Source organism: Coregonus lavaretus (assembly GCF_964263955.1).
Source record: "Coregonus lavaretus genome assembly, chromosome: 13".
NCBI classification, from domain to species: domain Eukaryota; kingdom Metazoa; phylum Chordata; class Actinopteri; order Salmoniformes; family Salmonidae; genus Coregonus; species Coregonus lavaretus.
In genome coordinates this window covers 8,138,140-8,165,163 of record NC_140000.1, presented here as the reverse complement: position 1 = coordinate 8,165,163, position 27,024 = coordinate 8,138,140, and the positions used below count along the sequence as shown (strand labels likewise).

Here is a 27,024-nt window from a genome sequence, read left to right as displayed (position 1 = left end):
GAAGGGAGGGGTAGAAAGGAGAAGTGAGGAGAGATTGGGGGGGAGAGAGGAAAAGACAAGACAGTTAGGTATTATATAAACACTAAAACACACAGGCCACCACAGACAGTATCTTCCCTCTCCTCCTTCAATATCTTTCCATTAAGTATCCTCCTCCTTCAATATCTTTCCATGAAGTATCCTCCTCCTTCAATATCTCTCCATGAAGTATCCTCCTCCTTCAATATCTCTACATGAAGTATCCTCTCCCTCCTTCAATATCTCTCCATGAAGTATCCTCCTCCTTCAATCTCTACACGAAGTATCCTCCCCCCTATAATATCTCTCCATTAAGTATCCTCCTCCTTCAATATCGCTCCATGAAGTATCCTCCTCCTTCAATATCTCACCATGAAGTGTCCTCCCCCCCTCAATATCTCACCATGAAGTATTACCCCCCATCAATATCTCTCCATTAAGTATCCTTCCCCCCTCCTTCAATATCTCTCCATGAAGTATCCTCCTCCTTCAACATCTCACCATGAAGTATTACACCCCCCCCCTTCAATATCTCACCATTAAGTATTACCCCCCCTTCAATATCTCACCATGAAGTATCCTCCCCCTGCTCCTTCAATATCTCACCATGAAGTATCCTGGTAGTAGCTTCTGGAGAAACTCAGCCTCTTTGTGCTGCACCGTCTTGATAATGAACTCATCATCACTGGACACGTAGAAGAGAGAGCCACTGGCCCCGGAGTTAGACAGCTCTATCAGGCCATCGTTACACAGAGAGTACTGTAGGATAGGAGTTAGTTAGCATCCTGACCACAGAACTACAACCAGACAAGACCAATCAACCATCCTGACCATAGAGAACTACAACCAGACACAACCAATCAAAACCAAACCAACCCAACCAGATTCAATTAAGGAAATCTTTGTAGTCTACTGACCAGGTAGTCGTCTGGCCGGATGCCAAAGAGTTCTCTGAAGTAGCGGAAGGCGATGGGGGCGTATGTCTTAAACCTGAAGTCACTGTAGTGGTGGGCAGGTGTCAGGTTACTGCCCTCACTGAGACAGACAGAGCGAGAGGGGGGGGGTTAATGAGCGCTGAATACAGGAAGACTTCTCTCAAGCATAGATGCAAGATGGACACACCCAGACCAATGGTGTCCAACAGTTTAGAATTTTTTTCCATTTTCTAGCTAATCTTATGCTATTTTACACATTTTGCCATGAGGCTGAGAGAAAATGTTTTAGTTTCCTGTAATTATAACAATTTATTTCATGGTTTATGACTTGTTCATATACTATCTAGGGGGACCCCCTCCAGAAAGTATTCAGACCCCTTGACTTCTTCCAAATTGTGTTACGTTACAGCCTTATTCTAAAATTGATATAATATATTTTTTTCCCCTCACACAATACCCCATAACGACAAAGCGAAAAACAGGTTTTTATAAATTTTTGCACATTTCTAAAAAGTAAAAAAAAAAACGTATTTACATACAGTGGGGAAAAAAAGTATTTAGTCAGCCACCAATTGTGCAAGTTCTCCCACTTAAAAAGATGAGAGAGGCCTGTAATTTTCATCATAGGTACACGTCAACTATGACAGACAAAATGAGAAAAAAAATCCTGAAAATCACATAGTAGGATTTTTAATGAATTTATTTGCAAATTATGGTGGGAAATAAGTATTTGGTCAATAACAAAAGTTTCTCAATACTTTGTTATATACCCTTTGTTGGCAATGACACAGGTCAAACGTTTTCTGTAAGTCTTCACAAGGTTTTCACACACTGTTGCTGGTATTTTGGCCCATTCCTCCATGCAGATCTCCTCTAGAGCAGTGATGTTTTGGGGCTGTCGCTGGGCAACACGGACTTTCAACTCCCTCCAAATATTTTCTATGGGGTTGAGATCTGGAGACTGGCTAGGCCACTCCAGGACCTTGAAATGCTTCTTACGAAGCCACTCCTTCGTTGCCCGGGCGGTGTGTTTGGGATCATTGTCATGCTGAAAGACCCAGCCACGTTTCATCTTCAATGCCCTTGCTGATGGAAGGAGGTTTTCACTCAAAATCTCACGATACATGGCCCCATTCATTCTTTCCTTTACACGGATCAGTCGTCCTGGTCCCTTTGCAGAAAAACAGCCCCAAAGCATGATGTTTCCACCCCCATGCTTCACAGTAGGTATGGTGTTCTTTGGATGCAACTCAGCATTCTTTGTCCTCCAAACACGACGAGTTGAGTTTTTACCAAAAAGTTATATTTTGGTTTCATCTGACCATATGACATTCTCCCAATCCTCTTCTGGATCATCCAAATGCACTCTAGCAAACTTCAGACGGGCCTGGACATGTACTGGCTTAAGCAGGGGGACACGTCTGGCACTGCAGGATTTGAGTCCCTAGCGGCGTAGTGTGTTACTGATGGTAGGCTTTGTTACTTTGGTCACAGCTCTCTGCAGGTCATTCACTAGGTCCCCCCGTGTGGTTCTGGGATTTTTGCTCACCGTTCTTGTGATCATTTTGACCCCACGGGGTGAGATCTTGCGTGGAGCCCCAGATCGAGGGAGATTATCAGTGGTCTTGTATGTCTTCCATTTCCTAATAATTGCTCCCACAGTTGATTTCTTCAAACCAAGCTGCTTACCTATTGCAGATTCAGTCTTCCCAGCCTGGTGCAGGTCTACAATTTTGTTTCTGGTGTCCTTTGACAGCTCTACGGTCTTGGCCATAGTGGAGTTTGGAGTGTGACTGTTTGAGGTTGTGGACAGGTGTATTTTATACTGATAACAAGTTCAAACAGGTGCCATTAATACAGGTAACGACTGGAGGACAGAGGAGCCTCTTAAAGAAGACGTTACAGGTCTGTGAGAGCCAGAAATCTTGCTTGTTTGTAGGTGACCAAATACTTATTTTCCACCATAATTTGCAAATAAATTCATTAAAAATCCTACAATGTGATTTTCTGGAAAACATTTTCTTAAATTTGTCTGTCATAGTTGACGTGTACCTATGATGAAAATTACAGGCCTCTCTCATCTTTTTAAGTGGGAGAACTTGCACAATTGGTGGCTGACTAAATACATTTTTTCCCCACTGTAAGCTATGAGACTCTAAATTGAGCTCAGGTGCATCCTGTTTACATTGATCATCCTTGAGATGTTTCTACAAATTGATTGGAGTCCACCTGTGGTAAATTCAATTGATTGGACATGATTTGGAAAGGCACACACCTGTCTATATAAGGTCCCACAGTTGACAGTGCATGTCAGTGCAAAAAACAAAGCCATGAGCTCGAAGGAATTGTCCGTAGAGCTCCAAGGCAGGATTGTGTCGAGGCACAGATCTGGGGAAGGGTACCAACACATTTCTGCAGCATTGAAGGTCCCCAAGAACAGTGGCCTCCATCATTCTTAAATGGAAGAAGTTTGGAACCACCAAGACTCTTCCTAGAGCTGGCCACCCCAGCCAAACTGAGCAATTGGGGGAGAAGGGCCTTGGTCAGAGCTCCAGAGTTCCTCTGTAGAGATGGGAGAATATTCCAGAAGGACAACCATCTCTGCAGCACTCCACCAATCAGGCCTTTATGGTAGAGTGGCCAGACGGAAGCCACTCCTCAGTAAAACGCACATGAAAGCCCGCTTGGAGTTTGCCAAAAGGCACCTAAAGACTCTCAGACCATGAGAAACAAGATTCTCTGGTCTGATGAAACCAAGATTGAACTTTTTGGCCTGAATGCCAAGCATCACATCTGGAGGAAACCTGGCACCACCCCTACGGTGAAGCATGGTGGTGGCAGCATCATGCTGTGGGGATGTCTTTCAGCGGCAGGGACTGGGAGACTAGTCAGGATCAAGGCAAAGATGAACGGAGCAAAGTACAGCGAGATCCTTGATGAAAACCTGCTCCAGAGCACTCAGGACCTCAGACTGGGGCGAAGGTTCACCTTCCAACAGGACAACGACCCTAAGCACACAGCCAAGACAACGCAGGAGTGCCTTCAGGACAAGTCTCTGAATGGCCGTGAGTGGCCCAGCCAGAGTCCGGACTTGAACCCGATCTAACATTTCTGGAGAGACCTGAAAATAGCTGTGTAGCGACACTCCCCATCCAACCTGACAGAGCTTGAGAGGATCTGCAGAGAAGAATTGGAGAAACTCCCAAAATACAGATGTGCCAAGCTTGTAGCGTTGTACCCAAGAAGACTCGAGGCTGTAATCGCTGCCAAAGGTGCTTCAACAAAGTACTGAGTAAAGGGTCTGAATACTTACGTAAATGTGATTTCAGTTTTTTATTTTTTTTATAAATTTGCAAACATTTCTAAAAACCTGTTTTTGCTTTGTCATTATGGGGTATTGTGTGTAGATTGATGAGGGGGAAAAGGATGTGTACTACGCCAGTGACACAGACACACACACGTCTAACCTGGGGAAGAAGATGCTCTCGACCACCACAAAGTCCTGCATGAGAACGTCCCTCTCTGCCTTCTGACTCAGACTGCCCACAGTGTGAGTGATGCCCAGCTGGATGGCTCCTTTCAGGGCTGACGACGTGGTCTGGAGGGGCAAGTGGAAGAGATAAATGGAGAAATGGATGGTTGTCAAGAGAGATTGATAAATTAATTGTGTCTGAGGAATTCTCATTATATAATTAATCTATGACTCTCAAATGCTTGTGTACATTACATTCTGCGATTCATCATTAGGCGTGGACGGGGAAGGGTTTCAGGCTACGGGTAATTTTAGCACACACAGTGGGTTTGTGTGTGTTGACCCCATACTGACCTTTTTATAGGTGGTCTCTCCAGTGTTAGTCTCAACTCCTCTGTGTCCAATGGTCTTCTTCATACTCTGACTGGATCCAGGCATCTGAGAGAGAGAGAGAGAGAGAGAGAGAGACACACACAGAGAGACAGACAGGAAGAGAGAGAGAGAGAGAGAGAGAGAGAGAGAGAGAGAGAGAGAGAGAGAGAGAGAGAGAGAGAGAGAGAGAGAGAGAGAGAGAGAGAGAGAGAGAGTTGAGTTTTTATAAAACCTTTATTTTATACTCAAGTGTTAACATTAATAATGGCACAATGCCTTTTCAGAAATGAAACAACAAATGTAATTCCTAAATAAAAAATAAAAAAAAAAAACAATGGGCGATCTTTCACAGCCGAGAAGAACTAAAAATCCACTTTTATTCTCGCTTTCACTAATCCTTTAAAAAACACATCTTACATCCTGCCCATATCCCGTTTCTATCTTATGTTTCCTACTCAGAAAAATTGACATCTTAGCTTGTCCCAAAATAAAATGTAACAGTTGACATTTTCTTTTCTGTTGCTTACTATATTGAAACCCCAAAATAAAAACAGTGTTATTGAAAATATCCCCTACAGCTTTAAACAAAGACTCCAGCATTTCCAAGAGAGCTTTTATCCTCTCACACTCCATAAAACAGTGAAAAATTGTTTCTCTTAAATTACAAAAAGGACATCCATCTCCAACATCTGAGTTAATAACAGATACAAAAGCATTAACTGCAATGATGCCATGCAAAACCCTCCATTGCATATCCCCAGTACCCTTTTGTAACGGTGGCTTGTACAGTGCTCTCCATGCTGGCTTTACCTTGTCATCAATGCCCAATTTTACCCTCCATGGTGTGTCTTTTGTTTTTTCTAATGTATCTTTATTCAACACCTTGACACACCCCCTATTTAAGTCTTTCCCATTCACCTCATCCAAACCCACCTCTTCCAACCCTCTCAAATCCAATAATAACGCCTTTCTTTCTGACTCTGGGATATTGGGTGTAATTCCCTAGTTTTGGAAATGAGACGTTTTCATCTTGTACCTTCTTCTTGTGACTATTCAGCATACCCCACTCTTCTGCTGACAGAGCCTTCCTGCAGCTTCCCAGCAGTTGTCCGACAATCCTTTCTGACCTCACCCCCAAATGTTCAGCCACCCGTCTTCCATCCATTAAGGCGGGCCCAGCCATGGCCATTAACAGTTTTAAGGTGATGATTTTGCCCTTCACCAGAATCTTGGAGAAATGTGGAACAGCTGCAGTTGTACAATCCAGTCTTGCCCCATACACCAGAGGTTCCTCCAACAGCCATTGCACTGACTCCGCTGAAGTTCATCTGGACACCTTCATTATGCTCCACACCCTAAGAAGGCCTCTGTAAAACGGAGGTACTCCCTCCCTAGAAATCTGGCTACTATCAACCAAAAATAAAGCCTTCTTTAAACCTAATCCCCCAACCTGCTGTAATACAAGACCTGCCACCCCTCTCCAAACCACATTTTCCGGTCCATAAAGCAACCTTTGAATAAACTGAAACCGGAAAGCAGCAGCCCTACTAGCAAGATGTACAAGACCTTGTCCCCCCTCCTCTTTTGACAAATACAAAACACTTTGTGGAACCCAATGATATTTATCCCAAAAGAAATCTACAACAATCGCCAGTATCTTAGCCAGAAGGCCAGATGGTGGCTCTAAAACTGACAACAGATGCCACAGTGCAGAGGCAATCACATTGTTTACTATAATAGTGCGCCCCCTATATGACATACGAGATAACAACCAACGCCATCTCCTCATCCTCACTTCCACCATTTCAAATCAAATCAAATTTTATTGGCCACATGCGCCGAATACAACAGGTGCAGACATTACAGTGAAATGCTTACTTACAGCCCTTAACCAACAGTGCATTTATTTTTAATAAAAAAGTCAAATAAAACAACAAAAAAGTGTTGAGAAAAAAAGAGCAGAAGTAAAATAAAATAACAGTAGGGAGGCTATATATACAAGGGGGTACCGGTGCAGAGTCAATGTGTGGGGGCACCGGCTAGTTGAGGTAGTTGAAGTAATATGTACAGTGGGGGAAAAAAGTATTTAGTCAGCCACCAATTGTGCAAATTCTCCCACTTAAAAAGATGAGAGGCCTGTAATTTTCATCATAGGTACACGTCAACTATGACAGACAAAATGAGAAAAGAAATTCCAGAAAATCACATTGTAGGATTTTTAATGAATTTATTTGCAAATTATGGTGGAAAATAAGTATTTGGTCAATAACAAAATTCTCAATACTTTGTTATATACCCTTTGTTGGCAATGACACAGGTCAAACGTTTTCTGTAAGTCTTCACAAGGTTTTCACACACTGTTGCTGGTATTTTGGCCCATTCCTCCAAGCAGATCTCCTCTAGAGCAGTGATGTTTTGGGGCTGTCGCTGGGCAACACAGACTTTCAACTCCCTCCAAAGATTTTCTATGGGGTTGAGATCTGGAGACTGGCTAGGCCACTCCAGGACCTTGAAATGCTTCTTACGAAGCCACTCCTTCGTTGCCCGGGCGGTGTGTTGGGATCATTGTCATGCTGAAAGACCCAGCCACGTTTCATCTTCAATGACCTTGCTGATGGAATGAGGTTTTCACTCAAAATCTCACGATACAAAATCCCATTCATTCTTTCCTTTACACGGATCAGTCGTCCTGGTCCCTTTGCAGAAAAACAGCCCCAAAGCATGATGTTTCCACCCCCATGCTTCACAGTAGGTGTGGTGTTCTCAACTCAGCATTCTTTGTCCTCCATACACGACGAGTTTAGTTTTTACCAAAAAGTTATATTTTGGTTTCATCTGACCATATGACATTCTCCCAATCCTCTTCTGGATCATCCAAATGCACTCTAGCAAACTTCAGACGGGCCTGGACATGTACTGGCTTAAGCAGGGGGACACGTCTGGCACGGCAGGATTTGAGTCCCTGGCGGCGTAGTGTGTTACTGATGGTAGGCTTTGTTACTTTGGTCCCAGCTCTCTGCAGGTCATTCACTAGGTTCCCCCGTGTGGTTCTGGGATTTTTGCTCACCGTTCTTGTGATCATTTTGACCCCACGGGGTGAGATCTTGCGTGGAGCCCCAGATCGAGGGAGATTATCAGTGGTCTTGTATGTCTTCCATTTCCTAATAATTGCTCCCACAGTTGATTTCTTCAAACCAAGCTGCTTACCTATTGCAGATTCAGTCTTCCCAGCCTGGTGCAGGTCTACAATTTTGTTTCTGGTGTCCTTTGACAGCTCTTTGGTCTTGGCCACAGTGGAGTTTGGAGTGTGACTGTTTGAGGTTGTGGACAGGTGTCTTTTATACTGATAACAAGTTCAAACAGGTGCCATTAATACATGTAACGAGTGGAGGACAGAGGAGCCTCTTAAAGAAGACGTTACAGGTCTGTGAGAGCCAGAAATCTTGCTTGTTTGTAGGTGACCAAATACTTATTTTCCACCATAATTTGCAAATAAATTCATAAAAAATCCTACAATGTGATTTTCTGGATTTTTTCCCCTCATTTTGTCTGTCATAGTTGACGTGTACCTATGATGAAAATTACAGGCCTCTCTCATATTTTTAAGTGGGAGAACTTGCACAATTGGTGGCTGACTAAATACTTTTTTCCCCCACTGTACATGTGGGTAGAGTTAAAGTGACTATGCATAAATAATTAACAGAGTAGCAGCAGCGTAAAAAGATGGGGTGGGGGGGGGCAGTGCAAATAGTCCGGGTAGCCATGATTAGCAGTTCAGGAGTCTTATGGCTTGGGGTAGAAGCCGTTGTTGGACGAAGTAAACTCTCCGTTGCTGGACACAGACACAATGTAAACGATTTCCTGCTCAGTTTTTGTGATGTCCTCAGATCCATCAAAAAGCAGCCCTCAAAATTCAGCAGACTGCAACTTGGCTCGTAACTCCCCGCTGATGGTGTGAGCGATGCTCTGCATGATCCGTGTGCCCCCTTCACGTGAATGATATGCACCTCCAACATTTACTCCTAGCCGCTTCAGTAAAGGAACATCCTCAGAATAGGAAGACATGGGACGTGCGTGTTTAGCTTTATGGAAGGCGAGGAGAAAAATATTAAACAGAGCTTGCCGCTGTTCTTCATTCAGCTTGTCTCGCCATCTGGCAAGTGGGCGACTGGACATTTCTTCTCGGCTAGCTTGTTTAGCAATGGCTTGCGCCACATTCGTGTGCTCCTTGCTCTTTTCATGTTTGTCAAATAAAGGATGGTTGAAATTCTTTGAGCCTTTATAAAATGCACCTGTTTTGTCTGCTAGATGTGGATTTGAGAGGAAAATCTTGCACCACATTTCAGTGCGCTCATCGTTAGCGTCAAGCCACTGCACATCTTGGAGCCACTTTTCCCAAAAAATTAATTATTCGGCTCTGGCTCCAGTTGGCGTTTCTTTGTAGGTGGCGAAACGCAAAAGACTTGCTTAATGTCTGTTGCTTTTTGGACATCCCTGACAGTAGTTGACAAGCAACATGTCATGTGTAAGGTTAGATGAGAAGATCGGTCAAGTACGCAAAGGCGCGTAGTAACACAAGTGGCATTACGCATTCCTGATTTTTGTCGCTCTTGCGTACCTGCGTACCAGTTATGTGCACCCTTGCTTATAATCAGTGCACAATAAAGCCACCGACCTCCAGTTCTTCACCTCCCTAGGGTCACCCTTTTTGGGCAGTAGGGTGAGGACAGCCCTTCTGCAGCTTATTGGTAGTAACCCTCCGGTTAAACTATCATTAACTACTGCATTTACATTGACGTCATTTAGCAGACGCTCTTATCCAGAGTGACTTACAGTTAGTGAGTGCATACATAATTTTTTATACTGGCCCCCCGTGGGAAACGAACCCACAACCCTGGCATTGCAAACGCCATGCTCTACCAACTGAGCTACATCCCTGCCGGCCATTCCCTCCCCTACCCTGGACGACGCTGGGCCAATTGTGCGCCACCCCATGGGTCTCCCGGTCGCGACCGGCTACGACAGAGCCTGGATTCAGCTCTGCTAGCCAATCCTAGCCAATCCTCTCCCAACATAGCCCAAAAAGACTTCGTCAACGGGAAGCCCATCAATGCCTGGTACCCTTCCATTTTCCATGCCTTTTAATGCAGTGTATAGCTCCTGCAAAGACAATGGTTGCTCTAGCTCAACCTGAGCGTCTGCAGCCACCTGTGGGAGCACATCAAGGAACTGCGGTGTCACTGTTTTATCCTCTTTGTACTCACACTTGTAGAGCTCAGCATAGAACTCTACTGCCCTCTTTCTAATTTCACTAGGGCTAGTGAGCTCCTGTCCAACAGCTGATTTGAGACAATGAATAATTCTTCTTTGTCCATTCTTTTTCTCTAAACCAAAGAAAAATGTGGATGAGGCATCCATTTCAGAGATTCCCTGAAACGTACTTCTCACCAATGCCCCCTGTGCTCTGATACCCAGCAGGTCTGCCAATGCAGCTTCTTTCCTCTTCAGGGCCTGAGTATGGCCTCGATCTCCTGTGGTCTCAACCAACGTCATGAGTTCCACTATTTCAGTCTCTAGTGCTTTCATTGATCTGGTGATATCCTTGGTGACATTCCTCGTGTATTGATTACATAATTGTTGAATCTGGATTTTCCCTATATCCCGCCACTGTTGAAGGGATACAAAACTGGCCTTTTGAGACCTCCACCTCTCCCAGAAAAAACTAAAACATTTCCAGAAGTGAGCATCACTCAATAAAGTTATATTAAAATGCCAGTATGCGCTTTTGGGTTTTACATAGTTAATGAACACCACCTCTGTTATTAAACAATGATCAGAAAATCCCACTGGGGTTATCACACTTGATTTACAGACCCGAGATTGATGCTCAAAACAATAAAACCTATCTAACCTGGCCATAGAGATGGTGTTCTCTCACATGCGCCCAGGTGTACTCTCTCGTGCCTCCATGTTGACTCCGCCAAATATCACACAGTTCATGTGTTACAATGAGGCGTTTAAAAAAAGTCCTTGAGGCTATATGAGGTTCTTTGTGATTTCTATCTAAATCACTGACTGTGCAGTTAAAATCCCCAGCAATAAATAAATAATCTTCATTATTACATTTCTCAAATGGTATTTGATAATGTCTCTAAAAAACATACACTCTCAACTGCCACCACTGGGGCATATACCTTTATCAGACACATAGTGATGTTTTCATACCTTGCTCTAACTTTTAATAACCTCCCCTCAACTACCTCTTCAACCTCATATGACAAAGGCAAAAACCCTTTTGAGAACAAGGTGGTCACACCCCCACTTTTGGAGTTTTTATGACTACACACCACTGTCCCCCACCCCCCCCACTCCTGTTGCCACATAACTTAATTTCCCATATTACTATGCGTTTCTTGTAGAAAATGTATGTCACTTCCCTTTCCCCTAATTAACTCATACACTATGGCTCTTTTTTTAACGTCTCTTGCCCCATTTACGTTTAAAGAAGAAATGTTAAAACTGCTCATGGATGGAAAAAGTACAGAGGAAGACACATAAACCACATCTCTTTACAGAGTTAAAGCTGCGACTGAACTCTTTCATTTTCTTTAGAATTTCCATCACTTATCACTCTCGTGACCACTTTCTTGAGCAATTTCAGGGCTTGTCAAACCTCCCCCTGTTATTTTTGACATCAGAAAAATTGCTGATTCAATAAACAATTCACTTTCAGGGAAAAAATCTGTTACATTATAATCCTGCATATATTTCTTCCCTTTTGTCAACTTCAGAAATTGACGTACCTTCTCAATCCCATACCTCCCTTCCACCCCATTTATCTCACTATTTTGTTGTGACGCATCAGATGACACACTCTCGCTATCCTCCCCAGAAGAAAACTCCACCATCTCTACAACCTATTTATCTTCAACTGATTTATCAATCTCTACCTTCCTCTTGGAATTAGACCCTTCACCACCCCTTACATTCTTCCTCTTACTCCTTGGTACTTTGAAAACAGCTGCTTCCTTTTCCATTATTTCAACCTCCTCTTGACCTCCAATTTCATTTTCCAGCACCACCTCAGCGACGGCAGTCGCAATCTCACCGACTTTTTCCTCTCCTTTGTTCTGATCTACCACAATTGCCCCCGTATCCAAACTGCCTTCCTCTCCTACTTTTCCAACCACATCTGCCCACCTCCTCCCTTCCCCAGCACCCGCACCCTTAGCATGTTCATCCCTTCGCGGTGGTGCATTAGCTGCACCAGCACTAGAGCTGCTACCAGACACTGCGCGCTCGTTCTCGGGACAATTACGTACCAAATGCCCCTCTCTTCCACAGCCAAAGCATTTCATTGATTCAGTAGAAGCGTAGAAGACATAATCAAATCCATCAATCTTAAAACTGAATGCTAAATTCAATTCGTCAGTGTCCTTCTTTAAAATCATATGCACTTGTCTCCTATGAGACACGACATGTTTCAGCAAAGGATATTTGCATCCAAAATTAACCTTCTTTATTGTAGATACAATTTGACCATGACGAGATAACTCTCGCGCCAACACTTCATCTCTAACAAATGGTGGCACGTTAGAAAGTATAACTTTCTTCGCCGGATTCATAAGCGGAAATACCGGTGTCTGTGTCTCCCGCAACACAACACCACTCTCAACTATCGTATTCACCTTTTCAATGGAATCTAAGAATATCACTACAGCGCTATTCATCCTTGAGGCTGATTTGATGCTATCATACCCAATGATAGCACCCACTGCCAAGCTACATTCTTCCACTGAACACCCGGCCGCAGCAGGAATCTTTACTCCATGCCGGCGACTACGTTTTTCAAACTCCAAACTTCCGCGAGTGGCCATTGCAACCAGCCCCACCCGCTGGTTGTGCCCTTGCAAAAAACAACCTCAACGATCCCACCACCCATATACGTGCTTAGTGATAGTTAGACAAGATAACCTTAAAACAACTAAACTAAACTATATATCTACAGTGGGGAAATAAAGTATTTAGTCAGCCACCAATTGTGCAAGTTCTCCCACTTAAAAAGATGAGAGCGGCCTGTAATTTTCTTCATAGGTACACGTCAACTATGACAGACAAAATGAGAAAAACAAATCCAGAAAATCACATTGTAGGATTTTTTATGAATTTATTTGCAAATTATGGTGGAAAATAAGTATTTGGTCAATAACTAAAGTTTCTCAATACTTTGTTATATACCCTTTGTTGGCAATGACACAGGTCAAACGTTTTCTGTATGTCTTCACAAGGTTTTCACACACTGTTGCTGGTATTTTGGCCCATTCCTCCATGCAGATCTCCTCTAGAGCAGTGATGTTTTGGGGCTGTCGCTGGGCAACACGGACTTTCAACTCCCTCCAAAGATTTTCTTTGGGGTTGAGATCTGGAGACTGGCTAGGCCACTCCAGGACCTTGAAATGCTTCTTACGAAGCCACTCCTTCGTTGCCCGGGCGGGGTGTTTGGGATCATTGTCATGCTGAAAGACCCAGCCACGTTTAATCTTCAATGCCCTTGCTGATGGAAGGAGGTTTTCACTCAAAATCTCACGATACATAGCCCCATTCATTCTTTGCTTTACACGGATCAGTCGTCCTGGTCCCTTTGCAGAAAAACAGCCCCAAAGCATGTTTCCACCCCCATGCTTCACAGTAGGTATGGTGTTCTTTGGATGCAACTCAGCATTCTTTGTCCTCCAAACACGACGAGTTGAGTTTTGACCAAAAAGTTATATTTTGGTTTCATTTGACCATATGACGTTCTCCCAATCCTCTTCTGGATCATCCAAATGCACTCTAGCAAACTTCAGACGGGCCTGGACATGTACTGGCTTAAGCAGGGTCATTTTGACCCCATGGGGTGAGATCTTGCGTGGAGCCCCAGATCGAGGGAGATTATCAGTGGTCTTGTATGTCTTCCATTTCCTAATAATTGCTCCCACAGTTGATTTCTTCAAACCAAGCTGCTTACCTATTGCAGATTCAGTCTTCCCAGCCTGGTGCAGGTCTACAATTTAGTTTCTGGTGTCCTTTGACAGCTCTTTGGTCTTGGCCATAGTGGAGTTTGGAGTGTGACTGTTTGAGGTTGTGGACAGGTGTCTTTTATACTGATAACAAGTTCAAACAGGTGCCATTAATACAGGTAACGAGTGGAGGACAGAGGAGCCTCTTAAAGAAGAAGTTACAGGTCTGTGAGAGCCAGAAATCTTGCTTGTTGTGTGGCTGACTAAATACTTTTTTCCCCCACTGTATATCTATCTATCTATCTATCTATCTATCTATCTATCTATCTATCTATCTATCTATCTATATATATATATATATATATATATATATATATACACACACCAAAACCCAATAGAGTGAAAATAATTCCAGTCGCTCTCACAAATCACTCCTGCTTCACGACTCACTTCCAGCATGCACTCCAATGAGAGAGAGAGAGACAAGGAGAGAGAGAGACAAGAAGAGAGAGAGAGAGAGACAAGAAGAGAGAGAGAGAGACAAGAAGAGAGAGAGAGAGAGCATAAGGAGAAATAAAGGGTATTAAGAAACTAAAAATGCACTGTAGAGTTGTGTGTGTTTGACTCCATTAAAACAAGTTTCAGTGTCATATTGTTCTCTCCATTGTTTGGTTTTATGACACACAGCTTAAAAAGGTAAACATCTGCCATTGATACACAGAAACCATCAAAACCAGTTCCCCCTCCCCCCTCCCTTTCCACATAGCCTGTGTCTAGGGAGAGGACACAGACAGACAGGTGATATACAACACATCTTCACCGGGTTCTAGAAAGTTGTGTAAATACACACACTGTTCCCTAAAGCTAAAGGTAGTGGAAAACACAGTTTTATCAACAGGGCTCCAGCATCATCAGCAGAGTACTGTAATCAGTGGTTTAGTGAGTCAGGGATGGTGTCTGTCTGTCTTACCTCTGGAGATGCCATTTTCCGAGACCCACTGGACCCTGGGGGGGGGGGGGGGGGGGGGGGGAGAGAGAGAGAGAAAAGGAGGAGAAAGGAAAACATATTAGAGAGTAGTGATGGACCTATTCTTGCACACCTCAGTCCTCCTCTTAGAATCTAACAGTTACCGACAGAACCAAGCTAATTTCACATAGCTGGAGTCATGTCGGCCAGCTGTAGTGATTCATTCATCGTCACATAGTATAGTAGTTTATGGAAGAAGGAACCCGTATTAAAGTGTCTGATAGCGATGTGCAATGTCTGGACTGACACTATCGTTTGACATCACGATGTCATCACCATCGACGATGCAATCGTAAAATCCCCCAAAACTAGTGTCTGACCAAATTGCTTAATTGCAGTCTTTCCACTCCATGCACAAAATGCTCATAAGAAAAACCTAATAAACTTCAGTGTAATTTTGATTTGAATACAAATTTGTCGCAGTAAATGCTTGACAACCACTCTTGGTTAATTACAAATACAGCAGTCATTCGTGTTATTTTCCACAGATGCCGAGCCATGGTTGCCAGGCTCCCAAGTGGCGCAGCGGTCTAAAGCACTGCATTTCAGTGCTTGAGGCGTCACTACAGACCCCCTGGTTCGATTCCAGGCTGTATCACAACCGGCCGTGATTGGGAGTCCCATAGGGCGACGAACAATTGGCTCAGCGTCGTCCAGGTTTGGCCGGTGTAGGCCATCATTGTAAATAAGAATTTGGACTTACAGTGAGGGAAAAAAGTATTTGATCCCCTGCTGATTTTGTACGTTTGCCCACTGACAAAGAAATGATCAGTCTTTAATTTTAATGGTAGGTTTATTTGAACAGTGAGAGACAGAATAACAACAAAAAAATCCAGAAAAACACATGTCAAAAAATTTATAAATTGATTTGCATTTTAATGAGGGTAATAAGTCTTTGATCCCTCTGCAAAACATGACTTAGTACTTGGTGGCAAAACCCTTGTTGGCAATCACAGAGGTCAGACGTTTCTTGTAGTTGGCCACTAGGTTTGCACACATCTCAGGAGGGATTTTGTCCCACTCCTCTTTGCAGATCTTCTCCAAGTCATTAAGGTTTCGAGCCTGACGTTTGGCAACTCGAACCTTCAGCTCCCTCCACAGATCTTCTATGGGAATAAGGTCTGGAGACTGGCTAGGCCACTCCAGGACCTTAATGTGCTTCTTCTTGAGCCACTCCTTTGTTGCCTTGGCCATGTGTTTTGGGTCATTATCATTAGGGCTGAACGATTAATTGCATTCGCGATAATATCGCGATTTGACTGAACGCGATTTTCTAATCGCAACGTGCGCGATTTGAGGTGGTCACGTGACGCGACTTTTCATGCTGTCCAGCGCAATGGCCTCTTGCTCGACGGAACAGTCAGAAACTGACACAGCTGATACTTTAATATCGAAGAGGAACAGCACGTCGGTGGTGTGGAACTATTTTGGTTTTAAAAAAGAAGATGCTGAGCAGCGTCAGGTGTTGTGCAGAGCATGCCGTGCTCCGATTGCTACTTCACGGGGTAACACTACAAACCTGTTTCAGCACTTAAAAAAATACCACAAATCAATGCATGACAGTTGTATGACCAAAATGCCGAGCATCAGTGCGCGAGACAAGCCAAATACCTCAAGACAGGGATCACTGACAGAAATGTTCGAAAGTGTCACTCCGTATGAACGTAATTCAAAACGGCACGGAGAAATCACTTGGACAATAACCGAGTTCATAGCCAAAGATATGATGCCTCTCAGCACGGTGACCAAGCCTGGGTTCATGGCATTAATACATACGCTTGATAAACGTTACAGTATACCCTCCCGCACATACTTCAGTCAGACTGCCATACCGGAGCTGTACAAAAAGTGCAAAGAGAAAGTCGCCGCGGAACTTAAAACGGTGGAGTTTTTTGCTAGCACTACTGATATGTGGTCAAGCCGCACAGCTGAGCCGTACCAGAGTCTTACAGTCCATTTTATTGATGAAGATTTCAACCTCCGAGCTCGCTGCCTACAAACTACCTACTTCCCAGACGATCACACAGGGGAAAATATTGCAGCCGGCCTGAGAGAAGGGCTTGTCAGCTGGGATCTCCACGAGGAGAATCACGTCTGCATCACGACGGACAACGCGTCGAATATGGTGCTTGCTGCGCGGCTTAATGAATGGACGAGGCTCCAATGTTTTGGCCACAGATTACATCTTGCCATTGGTAAGTTATCGTGTGTGTGTGTGTGTGTGTGTGTGTGTGTGTGTGTGTGTGTGTGTGTGTGTGCGCGAGTGCGAGAGAGAGAGATGCGTCGATTAGTAAAGCTGAATATACAAATATATATAAATGATATTATATAAATCGGATGGGATTAAATAAATTCATACTTCCACTCCTTTTCTAATATGTAAATTCATTTTACTTGCTTATATCATATGTCTGTCTGTGGTGGAATGCCCACCTGCATTTTTTTTCTTTTCTTGTTTTTGTTTTTTACATGTTTTTTTAGTGTTTATGAGAGAGAGAGAGAGAGAAAGAGAGAGAGAATTGACATGCAAATAAAGACCCTTTGAATTGAGAGAGAGAGAGAGGATGTGTTGTGGATGTGTGTATTTCAGAATTACAGCTAATTTGAGTGTGTAATAGTGAGAGCCTTGTATCAAAACTCAAATTGTGTGTAATACACTACTTTTTATTTCTTTTAGAAAATGCACTCAAAGATGACAGAGTGTCAAGGGCAACAGCACTGTGCAGGAAGCTGGTGGGGCACTTTTCCCACAGTTGGAAGAAGAAAGCAGCCCTGACGGAGGCACAGAGAGAGCTCAAACTCCCTGAGCACAACCTCATAACGGAGTGCCCAACAAGATGGGGTTCTAAAGAAATGATGATTGCCAGAGTGCTTGAACAGGCCAAAGCCATTTCTCAGGTATTGTCTGGAGATCGATATGCACGCTCCCTTATCCCAACCTGGCAGGATATTGACGTGTTGGAGTCGATTCACAAGGCACTGCATCCTCTACTGGAGTTTACTGATGCTCTTTCTGGAGAGGAGTATGTAAGCATCTCCTACCTCAAGCCAGTTCTCCACCTTTTTGCCACATCAGTCCTGGCTGAAGATGCTGAGGACACTGACCTGACTAAATCAATAAAAACCAAAGTCCTAGCATACCTCAATAACAAATATGGAGACCCAAACATCCAGGAGCTTTTGGATGTTGCCTGTTTCCTGGACCCTAGGTTCAAAATACAGTACATCAGTACAGACAACATCCCTGCTATCAAGACTCGTCTGAAGACAGAGATAGTAGACTTGGCACAACGTACATATCATTGGGTAAATAATTATGTATTTCACAAAAACAAAAATTTTCTGTAAAATCTAACTGGAAAACTAATGGCTGTTGTTTTCATCTAATAGGAGAAGAGGTCTCGTACTGAAACTGTTCAGATGCCTCAAAGTGCACAGTCCTTGGGGGAAAAGACGAAGAGGTCTCTTGGCAGTTTTTTCAAGACCAGTTCAGCCTCTCCTTCTTTGCCTGTAAATCTTGAAGATGTCGCAGAGGCAGAGATAAACAATTACCTGATGACTCCTACCATTGATGGAGAAGATGATCCATTGGCTTGGTGGAGGGTGCACAAGATCAGCTACCCACAGTTGTGCACCATGGCACGCAAGTATCTTTGTGTACCTGCTACAAGCGCTCCCTCAGAGCGTCTTTTTAGCACAGGAGGGAATATTGTGACTTGCACTCGCTCATCCTTGAAGCCAGAAAAAGTCAATATTCTGGTTTTCTTAGCAAAAAACCTGTGAGCCACTGAGAACAGAACTGTTGGATAAGTATGGCTGGCAGTGCCATACTCGTAGTGAACTTTAGTCTGTGTGGTGTGTTATTGTTGTGTACTTGAGATAAGTGAGGCTCATCTATTTTATATTATAATATTCAAATCGTTTATAAAAAATAGTTTGTCTAAATTAAAAGTGCATTTCTCATTTTTTATTTATAACTTTATTTACTTTGATTTTACAAAATATTTTCAAAGCAAATTCCTTGTTTCAGTTGTGTGAAATGTTACTGACTTGGGAGCAGTAAGATACATACAATTTAAAATTATTTTTTTCTTAAGACTGTACCTTTTGCACACAGTGTTTACAAAGTTCATGCCTTTGTTTAAATTATTTAAATGCACAGTGGCAAAGCCACAGATGTTTCTGTAATGAGCAGTTCAATAAAAATGTCATTTATTTCAAGTCATACATGTTTGAATTTAATTCTAACAAATAGACCCAGCCTATGGGAAAGAACATTTCACACTAAATGTATATACTATTGTGTTGGTCATATTTAAATCATTCATTATGTTTTGTAGGGGAAAAAGGATAAATAAATTAAATCGCATATTAAATCGCAATCGCAATATTGGGGGCAAAAAATCGCAATTAGATTATTTTCCAAAATCGTTCAGCCTTAATTATCATGCTAGAATACCCATCCACAACCCATTTTCAATGCCCTGGCTGAGGGAAGGAGGTTCTCACCCAAGATTTGACGGTACATGGCCCCGTCCATCGTCCCTTTGATGCGGTGAAGTTGTCCTGTCCCCTTAGCAGAAAAACACCCCCAAAGCATAATGTTTCCACCTCCATGTTGGACAGTGGGGATGGTGTTCTTGGGGTCATAGGCAGCATTCCTTCTCCTCCAAACACGGCGAGTTGAGTTGATGCCAAAGAGCTCGATTTTGGTCTCATCTGACCACAACACTTTCACCCAGTTCTCCTCTGAATCATTCAGATGTTCATTGGCAAACTTCAGACGGGCCTGTATATGTGCTTTCTTGAGCAGGGGAACCTTGCGGGCGCTGCAGGATTTCAGTCCTTCACGGCATAGTGTGTTACCAATTGTTTTCTTGGTGACTATGGTCCCAGCTGCCTTGAGATCATCTGTAACTGACTTGCCTAGTTAAATAAAGGTTAAATAAAAACTTTTAAAAATTAATGGTTAGACCTACACAGCCACAAGAATGGCTAGGCCTAGGCTAACTGCTGCTCCCATTCACAATACACATTCTGCTCTAGATTTACCCACCACTTCTCCCTCTAATGTTGCTTCCATGTCAGCCTGCCCTGGACGCTGTTGCGGTGGGGCCTTTGCCTCGAGCCTAAAACAATCTAGGGGAACCCCTGCAATTCAGTCACTGCTCAGGATGCATTGCATTTGTATGACGGTTCTCCATAAATTCTAAAAACAGCTAATGTTGTAGCTTGCAGTTACTAAGGTTACCGACCGCCTATCTGTTACTTAGTACCTCTGCACTGTATGTAGGTCCATCTCCAGACAGTATAGTATTACAGCAGACATTCCCTCCCAGACAGTCTACCACAGAGCAAATACTGTGAGAGCATAGAGCAGCTGCAGGGCAACAAGTTAACTGACCACTCGCTGCATAACACACCACACACACACAGTCAAAAAGACAGACACACAAACAGAGCGATGAGTGGACATAGCCTGGAATTAGGTTTAATGGGGAAAACCGGATACAGGGAAAGACCAGGGTGGTGAGAGGAAATTACGAGAGAACTCCTGGCATCAACACAGGGACATACAGTGCCTTGCAAAAGTATTCATCCCCCTTGACGTTTTTCCTATTTAGTTGAATTACAACCTGTAAATGTGGATTTTTATTTGAATTTCATGTACTGGACATACACAAAATAGCCCAAATTGGTAAAGTGAAATGAAAAGAATAACTTGTTTCAAAACATTCTAAAAAATAAATACTGCATATGCATTCACCCCCTTTGCTATGAAGCCCCTAAATAAGATCTGGTGCAACCAATTACCTTCAGAAGTCACATAATTAGTTAAATAAAGTCCACCTGTGTGCAATCTAAGTGTCACATGATCTGTCACATGATCTCAGTATATATACACACCTGTTCTGAAAGGCCCCAGAGTCTGAAACACCACTAAGCAAGGGGCACCACCAAGCAAATGGCACCATGAAGACCAAGGAGCTCTCCAAACAGGTCAGGGACAAAGTTGTGGAGAAGTACAGATCAGGGTTGGGTTATAAAAAAATATCTGAAACTTTGAACATCCCACCGTGCACCATTAAATCCATTATTAAAGAAATGGAAAGAATATGGCACCACAACAAACCTGCCAAGAGAGGGCCGCCCACCAAAACTCACGGACCAGGCAAGGAGAGGCAACAAAGAGAGGCAACAAAGAGACGAAAGATAACCCTGAAGGAGCTGCAAAGCTCCACAGCGGAGATCGGAGTATCTGTCCATAGGACCACTTTAAGCCATTCACTCCACAGAGCTGGGCTTTACAGAAGAGCGGCCAGAAAAAAAAACATTGCTTAAAGAAAGAAATAAGCAAACACGTTTGGTGTTCGCCAAAAGGCATGTGGGAGACTCCCCAAACATATGGAAGAAGGTACTCTGGTCAGATGACACTAAAATTGAGCTTTTTGGCCACCAAGGAAAATGCTATGTCTGGCACAAACCCAACACCTCTCATCACCCCGAGAACACCATCCCCACAGTGAAGCATGGTGGTGGCAGCATCATGCTGTGGGGATGTTTTTCCATCAGCAGGGACTGGGAAACTGGTCAGAATTGAGGGAATGATGGATGGCGCTAAATACAGGGAAATTCTTGAGGGAAACCTGTTTCAGTCTTCCAGAGATTTGAGACTGGGACAGAGGTTCACCTTCCAGCAGGACAATGACCCTAAGCATACTGCTAAAGCAACACTCGAGTGGTTTAAACATTTAAATGTCTTGGAATGGCCTAGTCAAAGCCCAGACCTCAATTCAATTGAGAATATGTGGTATGACTTAAAGATTGCTGTACACCAGCGGAACCCATCCAACTTGAAGGAGCTGGAGCAGTTTTGCCTTGAAGAAAGGGCAAAAATCCCAGTAGCTAGATGTGCTAAGCTTATAGAGACATACCCCAAGAGACTTGCAGCTGTAATTGCTGCAAAAGGAGGCTCTACAAAGTATTGACTTTGGGGGGGTTGAATAGTTATGCACGCTCAAGTTCTGTTTTTTTGTCTTATTTCTTGTTTGTTTCACAATAAAGCATATTTTGCATCTTCAAAGTGGTAGGCATGTTGTGTAAATCAAATTATACAAACCCCCCAAAAATCAATTTTAATTACAGGTTGTAAGGCAACAAAATAGGAAAAATGCCAAGGGGGTGAATACTTTCGCAAGCCACTGTACGTCGGTCTCTGCCAGACATAACCCCAGTCTGATACTGTGTCTAGACCACTATACGTCGGTCTCTGCCAGACATAACCCCAGTCTGATACTGTGTCTAGACCACTATACGTCGGTCTCTGCCAGACATAACCCCAGTCTGATACTGTGTCTAGACCACTGTACGTCGGTCTCTGCCAGACATAACCCCAGTCTGATACTGTGTCTAGACCACTGTACGTCGGTCTCTGCCAGACATAACCCCAGTCTGATACTGTGTCTAGACCACTATACGTCGGTCTCTGCCAGACATAACCCCAGTCTGATACTGTGTCTAGACCACTGTACGTCGGTCTCTGCCAGACATAACCCCAGTCTGATACTGTGTCTAGACCACTATACGTCGGTCTCTGCCAGACATAACCCCAGTCTGATACTGTGTCTAGACCACTGTACGTCGGTCTCTGCCAGACATAACCCCAGTCTGATACTGTGTCTAGACCACTGTACGTCGGTCTCTGCCAGACATAACCCCAGTCTGATACTGTGTCTAGACCACTATACGTCGGTCTCTGCCAGACATAACCCCAGTCTAATACTGTGTCTAGACCACTGTACGTCGGTCTCTGCCAGACATAACCCCAGTCTGATACTGTGTCTAGACCACTATACGTCGGTCTCTGCCAGACATAACCCCAGTCTGATACTGTGTCTAGACCACTGTACGTCGGTCTCTGCCAGACATAACCCCAGTCTGATACTGTGTCTAGACCACTATACGTCGGTCTCTGCCAGACATAACCCCAGTCTGATACTGTGTCTAGACCACTATACGTCGGTCTCTGCCAGACATAACCCCAGTCTGATACTGTGTCTAGACCACTATACGTCGGTCTCTGCCAGACATAACCCCAGTCTGATACTGTGTCTAGACCACTATACGTCGGTCTCTGCCAGACATAACCCCAGTCTAATACTGTGTCTAGACCACTGGGTCCTCTCTACCAGAGCCAATGACTAAACTTTTTCCATCACCCAAACTAAGCTTTGGGACTTTTCCTGTGACTCACCGAGTTGCCATCTTCCTTTTTGGTAGGGATGTGCTCATTACCAATCCTATCTAAGATTAAATTCGACCCTGCAGACCCCAGGCCCAACTTTATCCAGCACAAGAGATAACAGCCCATAGCCTATTTTAAAACATTGCTATTTGTGCGACAAACATGCCAACATAGAAAAACCCAGAAGCAAAATATGTCTGGAATTTTCTCAATGTTGTTTTCACATAGTCATAACAATGCTTGAAAAATGTGCTCCTCACAAAAGGATTCGCCCTCTAAAATTGTGTGCATGTGTGAGATTCACCTTCTCGCCCACTCCAAGAGAACTTCAGGCCTATGACCAATAGCAACTGCTATTTCTGACTTTCAACATAGTGATATTACAAACAGTTGGGAAAAAACGTGTCTGCTGTTATTGTAATATTGTGGGCAGGTCAGAGTAATGTTGAGGACAGTGAGAGGCAAGAGGAGGGAGACCTCCTGAAAATATATAATGCGAGTGATGTAATGGTGGGATACTGAGAGCGAAACAGGAAACAGTCTAATATGCTATTTGTCTGAGACATTAGGCTAGGCCTATTCAAATTGTGAGATGGATCAAATCAATCAATTAAACCAATGCACATTGCTTGAACAAACTCCATAAGGATTAGTTAGCTCAGGGAGTGGAGATGCATCTTGTCTTGGTAAGCTATGTCGTAGCCATTTCACTGCGTAATGCATTGCACGCACACACAATAGAAAGCACACACGCACACACAATAGAAAGCAACTCTTAACCAAGCCTCTATTCGGTCCACACACCCTTTGCTTGCTCAAATGCCACAAGGTCCTGTAATGCCTGGAAGAGGCACTCACAGGAACTAAGTACACGCTCAGCCACTCGCTCACACACACACTGCAACCCCATGCAGGTACCTCTCTGCAAGGCTCTCCTCCAGAATTGAGTCCTAATGTCTGTGGAGTAAGATACAGAACCACCACAACCAGTTACACATGAACAAGGCATGCATACAACCAAATTAGGTTTCAATCACATTGCTCACCTCTAAATTAGCCTATATGGACCATAGGCTACAGAGATCTAGAAACAAGCAGCGCTTTGTTTAAGAAAAATTGCTTGTTTTTAAAAGTAGGATTTCGATAACATCCCAGTTCGACATTGTGTCCAAACATTTCCACAGTTACAATGAGGGTGCGTGTGTCCTAAACACATCTCAGTTCAGTTCACAACACATGTTGGCTGTTAGCCTGCACTGTAGCATGCATGTAGAGCAATAATATGGGACACTCCCCTATTTTTGTCTGACAAAGTAGAGTAAATGTGCTGGTTATTGGCCCAATTTATGAGCTTATATATAGACAGAGATCACCCTGTATCATTTGCGTTTGTGTTAATTGGCTTAGTTCACAGCCCTGTATTCAGACTTAGATCCCCATAAAGCAATCAGGCTTGTTATTGCGGGACCAAAACAGACCTATTCTCATGACCTGACTCAAACTGGCTAGCTACTACAGTACCAAGGGAAGAGCAACTGTAACAAACACCATAGTAAAGCTGATAAGAGCCTATACTAGACCAGGATTAGAAAGATAGAGAAGACTCTCCTTTCCTGACCCAGCATCACTGTTCACAGCATAACCTCTGATATCAACTGATTCTGGACAAGTGAATAATGTGACCACAACCAAAAACCAACTCAGTCAGGACTAGGGCTGGGGCGATAAACCGAAAATCGACACCGACCATAATCACTTATCGCAGGCATTTTGCTGATATCTTTCCTTAGGATAAATTGCCTATAATAGAGAAACTAAGTTTTAAATGAAATTAATGAGCTAATATTGGTGATTGTTAATGGGACAATTGATGGCTACAACCATAAAACTAGCAGTAGTAGTTTAAATGATGATACAAAAAAAACGGTGGTTAACATTGTTATAAACGTATCGTTCTCGCATCAATTCTGGCAATTTATCGCAATATGGATTTTTGTCCTTATCGCCCAGCGCTAGTCAGGACGCCCCATGAATTCCTTTTATACTCTGTGACTTCCAGTAAAGTTCTCTGTAAATGTGTTGGAATTATGACAGGACAGTAGGTTCTTCCTCAACCACATAGGCCTATATTACTCGGACTATTGCTCATTATCTCCCATGGAAACCAAATCTGTATCCATTCCACCCTAAACTAACGTTACTTCGCCTAATTGATTGGATGTGCGTGACTGCCTGTTGTCATGAGTCCAAAAGCTGCAGAAAAACATTACTGCGTCAACAACATAGACGCGACCACCACATTCTATCCACGAAAACAATTGTGTTGGCATTACAAATAAATAGGCAACACACAATAGTTAGCAACCAACTTTACTGGCTAGTCTCAGTTCCTTGGGTTGGCTAGTTAGCTAACTTGCAACAATTAACAGGTGTTTTGTCCTACTACTCGATGCGACAAATATTACAAAATATCAACACAAAGGCCCACTGTTAGCAAATAGCTAACAGAGGGAGTAAGTTAGCTAACTACTGTAGTTATAATTGCTGGAGTTGGAGAGAATTTGCCCCATTCAAGAGCGAGATAGTTAACGTTAGCTAGCTACATCTGATTGAAAATCGCAAGCCCTTACTACTAGCAGCCCTTACTACTAGCAACACCATAACGCCCAGGACCCAATTTCAAGCTTACAACGTTAACTGGTAACGTTAAGATACCTAGTTAGCTAGCTATAGCGCAATCCATCTGATCCGATTGTTGACGTTAGCAAACTGTGATAACGTTAGCTAGCTAGCTCAAACAGAACGGAGAAATTGAGTCAGTTGAATTAAGACAACAAAAAAACATATTCCGTTACAGGCGGTGCTGAATATGTAGCTACGTTAATTAGATCGCATTTTCGTGCAAACTACTTCACGGAGAGACGTAAATGTGTTATTGTAGATACCTGTTGGAGCAGTCGATCCCGAATCAACTGGAACGGCGGTCGCCATTTTGGATTGGCCGTTATCGGAACAGATATTAAACACATCTTTGGTATCCGTATCTACCAGCAAGTAGATTGTCCAGCAGCAGTCAAAATTGGCTATATCGTAAAAATGTTAGAAAATCAAAATGTGCTTTTTGGTTTTTATTTAAGGTTATGGTTAGACATAAGGTTAGCAGTGTGGTTACGGTTGTTTAAAATAAAATTTTAAGAAGATAAATTGTAGAAATATGAGGGTTTATGACTGTGTATACCCCGTGGACCGGTTCGTAGATAAAACATTCTCATTCAGGCTGCAAAGGTATACATTTCCTCCTTAAATATAGTTAATGGCGAGAAGGTGGAGAGAACAAAACAGGGAAAATATGCATACTTTCTTTATGAAACACCATTTTCCACCGCCATGCTAGAGTAGCTAATGCTAGTTCCTGATGTTGCGCTCCCAGTTCAGCCAGGGGTAAACTAACATAGTAGGCCTAAAAGACGCCTGAGCGGAGTCCCCACCTCTGTTTTTCATGGAAAACGGAAGTTAGTATTTTTTAACCGTGTCCCTGAAAACCAGAAACATCCGCCAACGCTGCTAAGGGTGGTGGTATACAGACTTCTGCAACCTGATTGGCTGAACGCAATATGAAACATCTGGGACTAGCATTCCTTGCCACTAACATGGTGGTGGAAAATAGTGTTTTTTTTTTTATAAAGAAAGCACATATTTTCCCCGTTTTTTCTGCCTTCTCGCCATTAAATCAAATTAAGGAGGAAATCGATGCCTTTGCAGCCTGAATGGAGGATGTTTAATGTACGAACCGGTCCACTGGGGAGACGAGTGTATATAGACGGCTTCATACCATGCCTTTTGGACGGTAAAATGAAACGACTCAATATTGCCATCTGCCGGGCTTTGGGATAGACTTCGTGGTTGTGCCAGCTAGTGACGACCCTATCTGCTCTATTAATGCAAGTTCTACTGCA

At 43.3% G+C, this 27,024-nt stretch overlaps 1 protein-coding gene across 2 annotated transcripts in view; it reads right to left on the bottom strand.

Annotated features, from left to right (window-relative positions):
* The window catches only part of LOC311139380 (phosphatidylinositol 4-phosphate 5-kinase type-1 alpha-like), a 32,681-nt gene extending 6,601 nt beyond the window's left edge, over window positions 1-26,080 (bottom strand). The window contains exons 1-6 of one of the 2 annotated variants that reach the window (XM_084174249.1): window positions 26,014-26,080; window positions 14,767-14,801; window positions 4,780-4,863; window positions 4,421-4,551; window positions 936-1,053; window positions 625-777 (exon numbers count right to left, since the gene is read on the bottom strand). In XM_084174249.1, coding sequence (XP_084030375.1) covers window positions 625-777; window positions 936-1,053; window positions 4,421-4,551; window positions 4,780-4,863; window positions 14,767-14,801; window positions 26,014-26,059 — 567 coding nt within the window. In that variant the 5' untranslated portion in view covers window positions 26,060-26,080. The remainder of the gene's footprint in view (window positions 1-624; window positions 778-935; window positions 1,054-4,420; window positions 4,552-4,779; window positions 4,864-14,766; window positions 14,802-26,013) is intronic. The other variant, XM_084174248.1, reaches the window with a different exon arrangement.
* Between the last annotated feature and the right edge of the window lie 944 nt (window positions 26,081-27,024).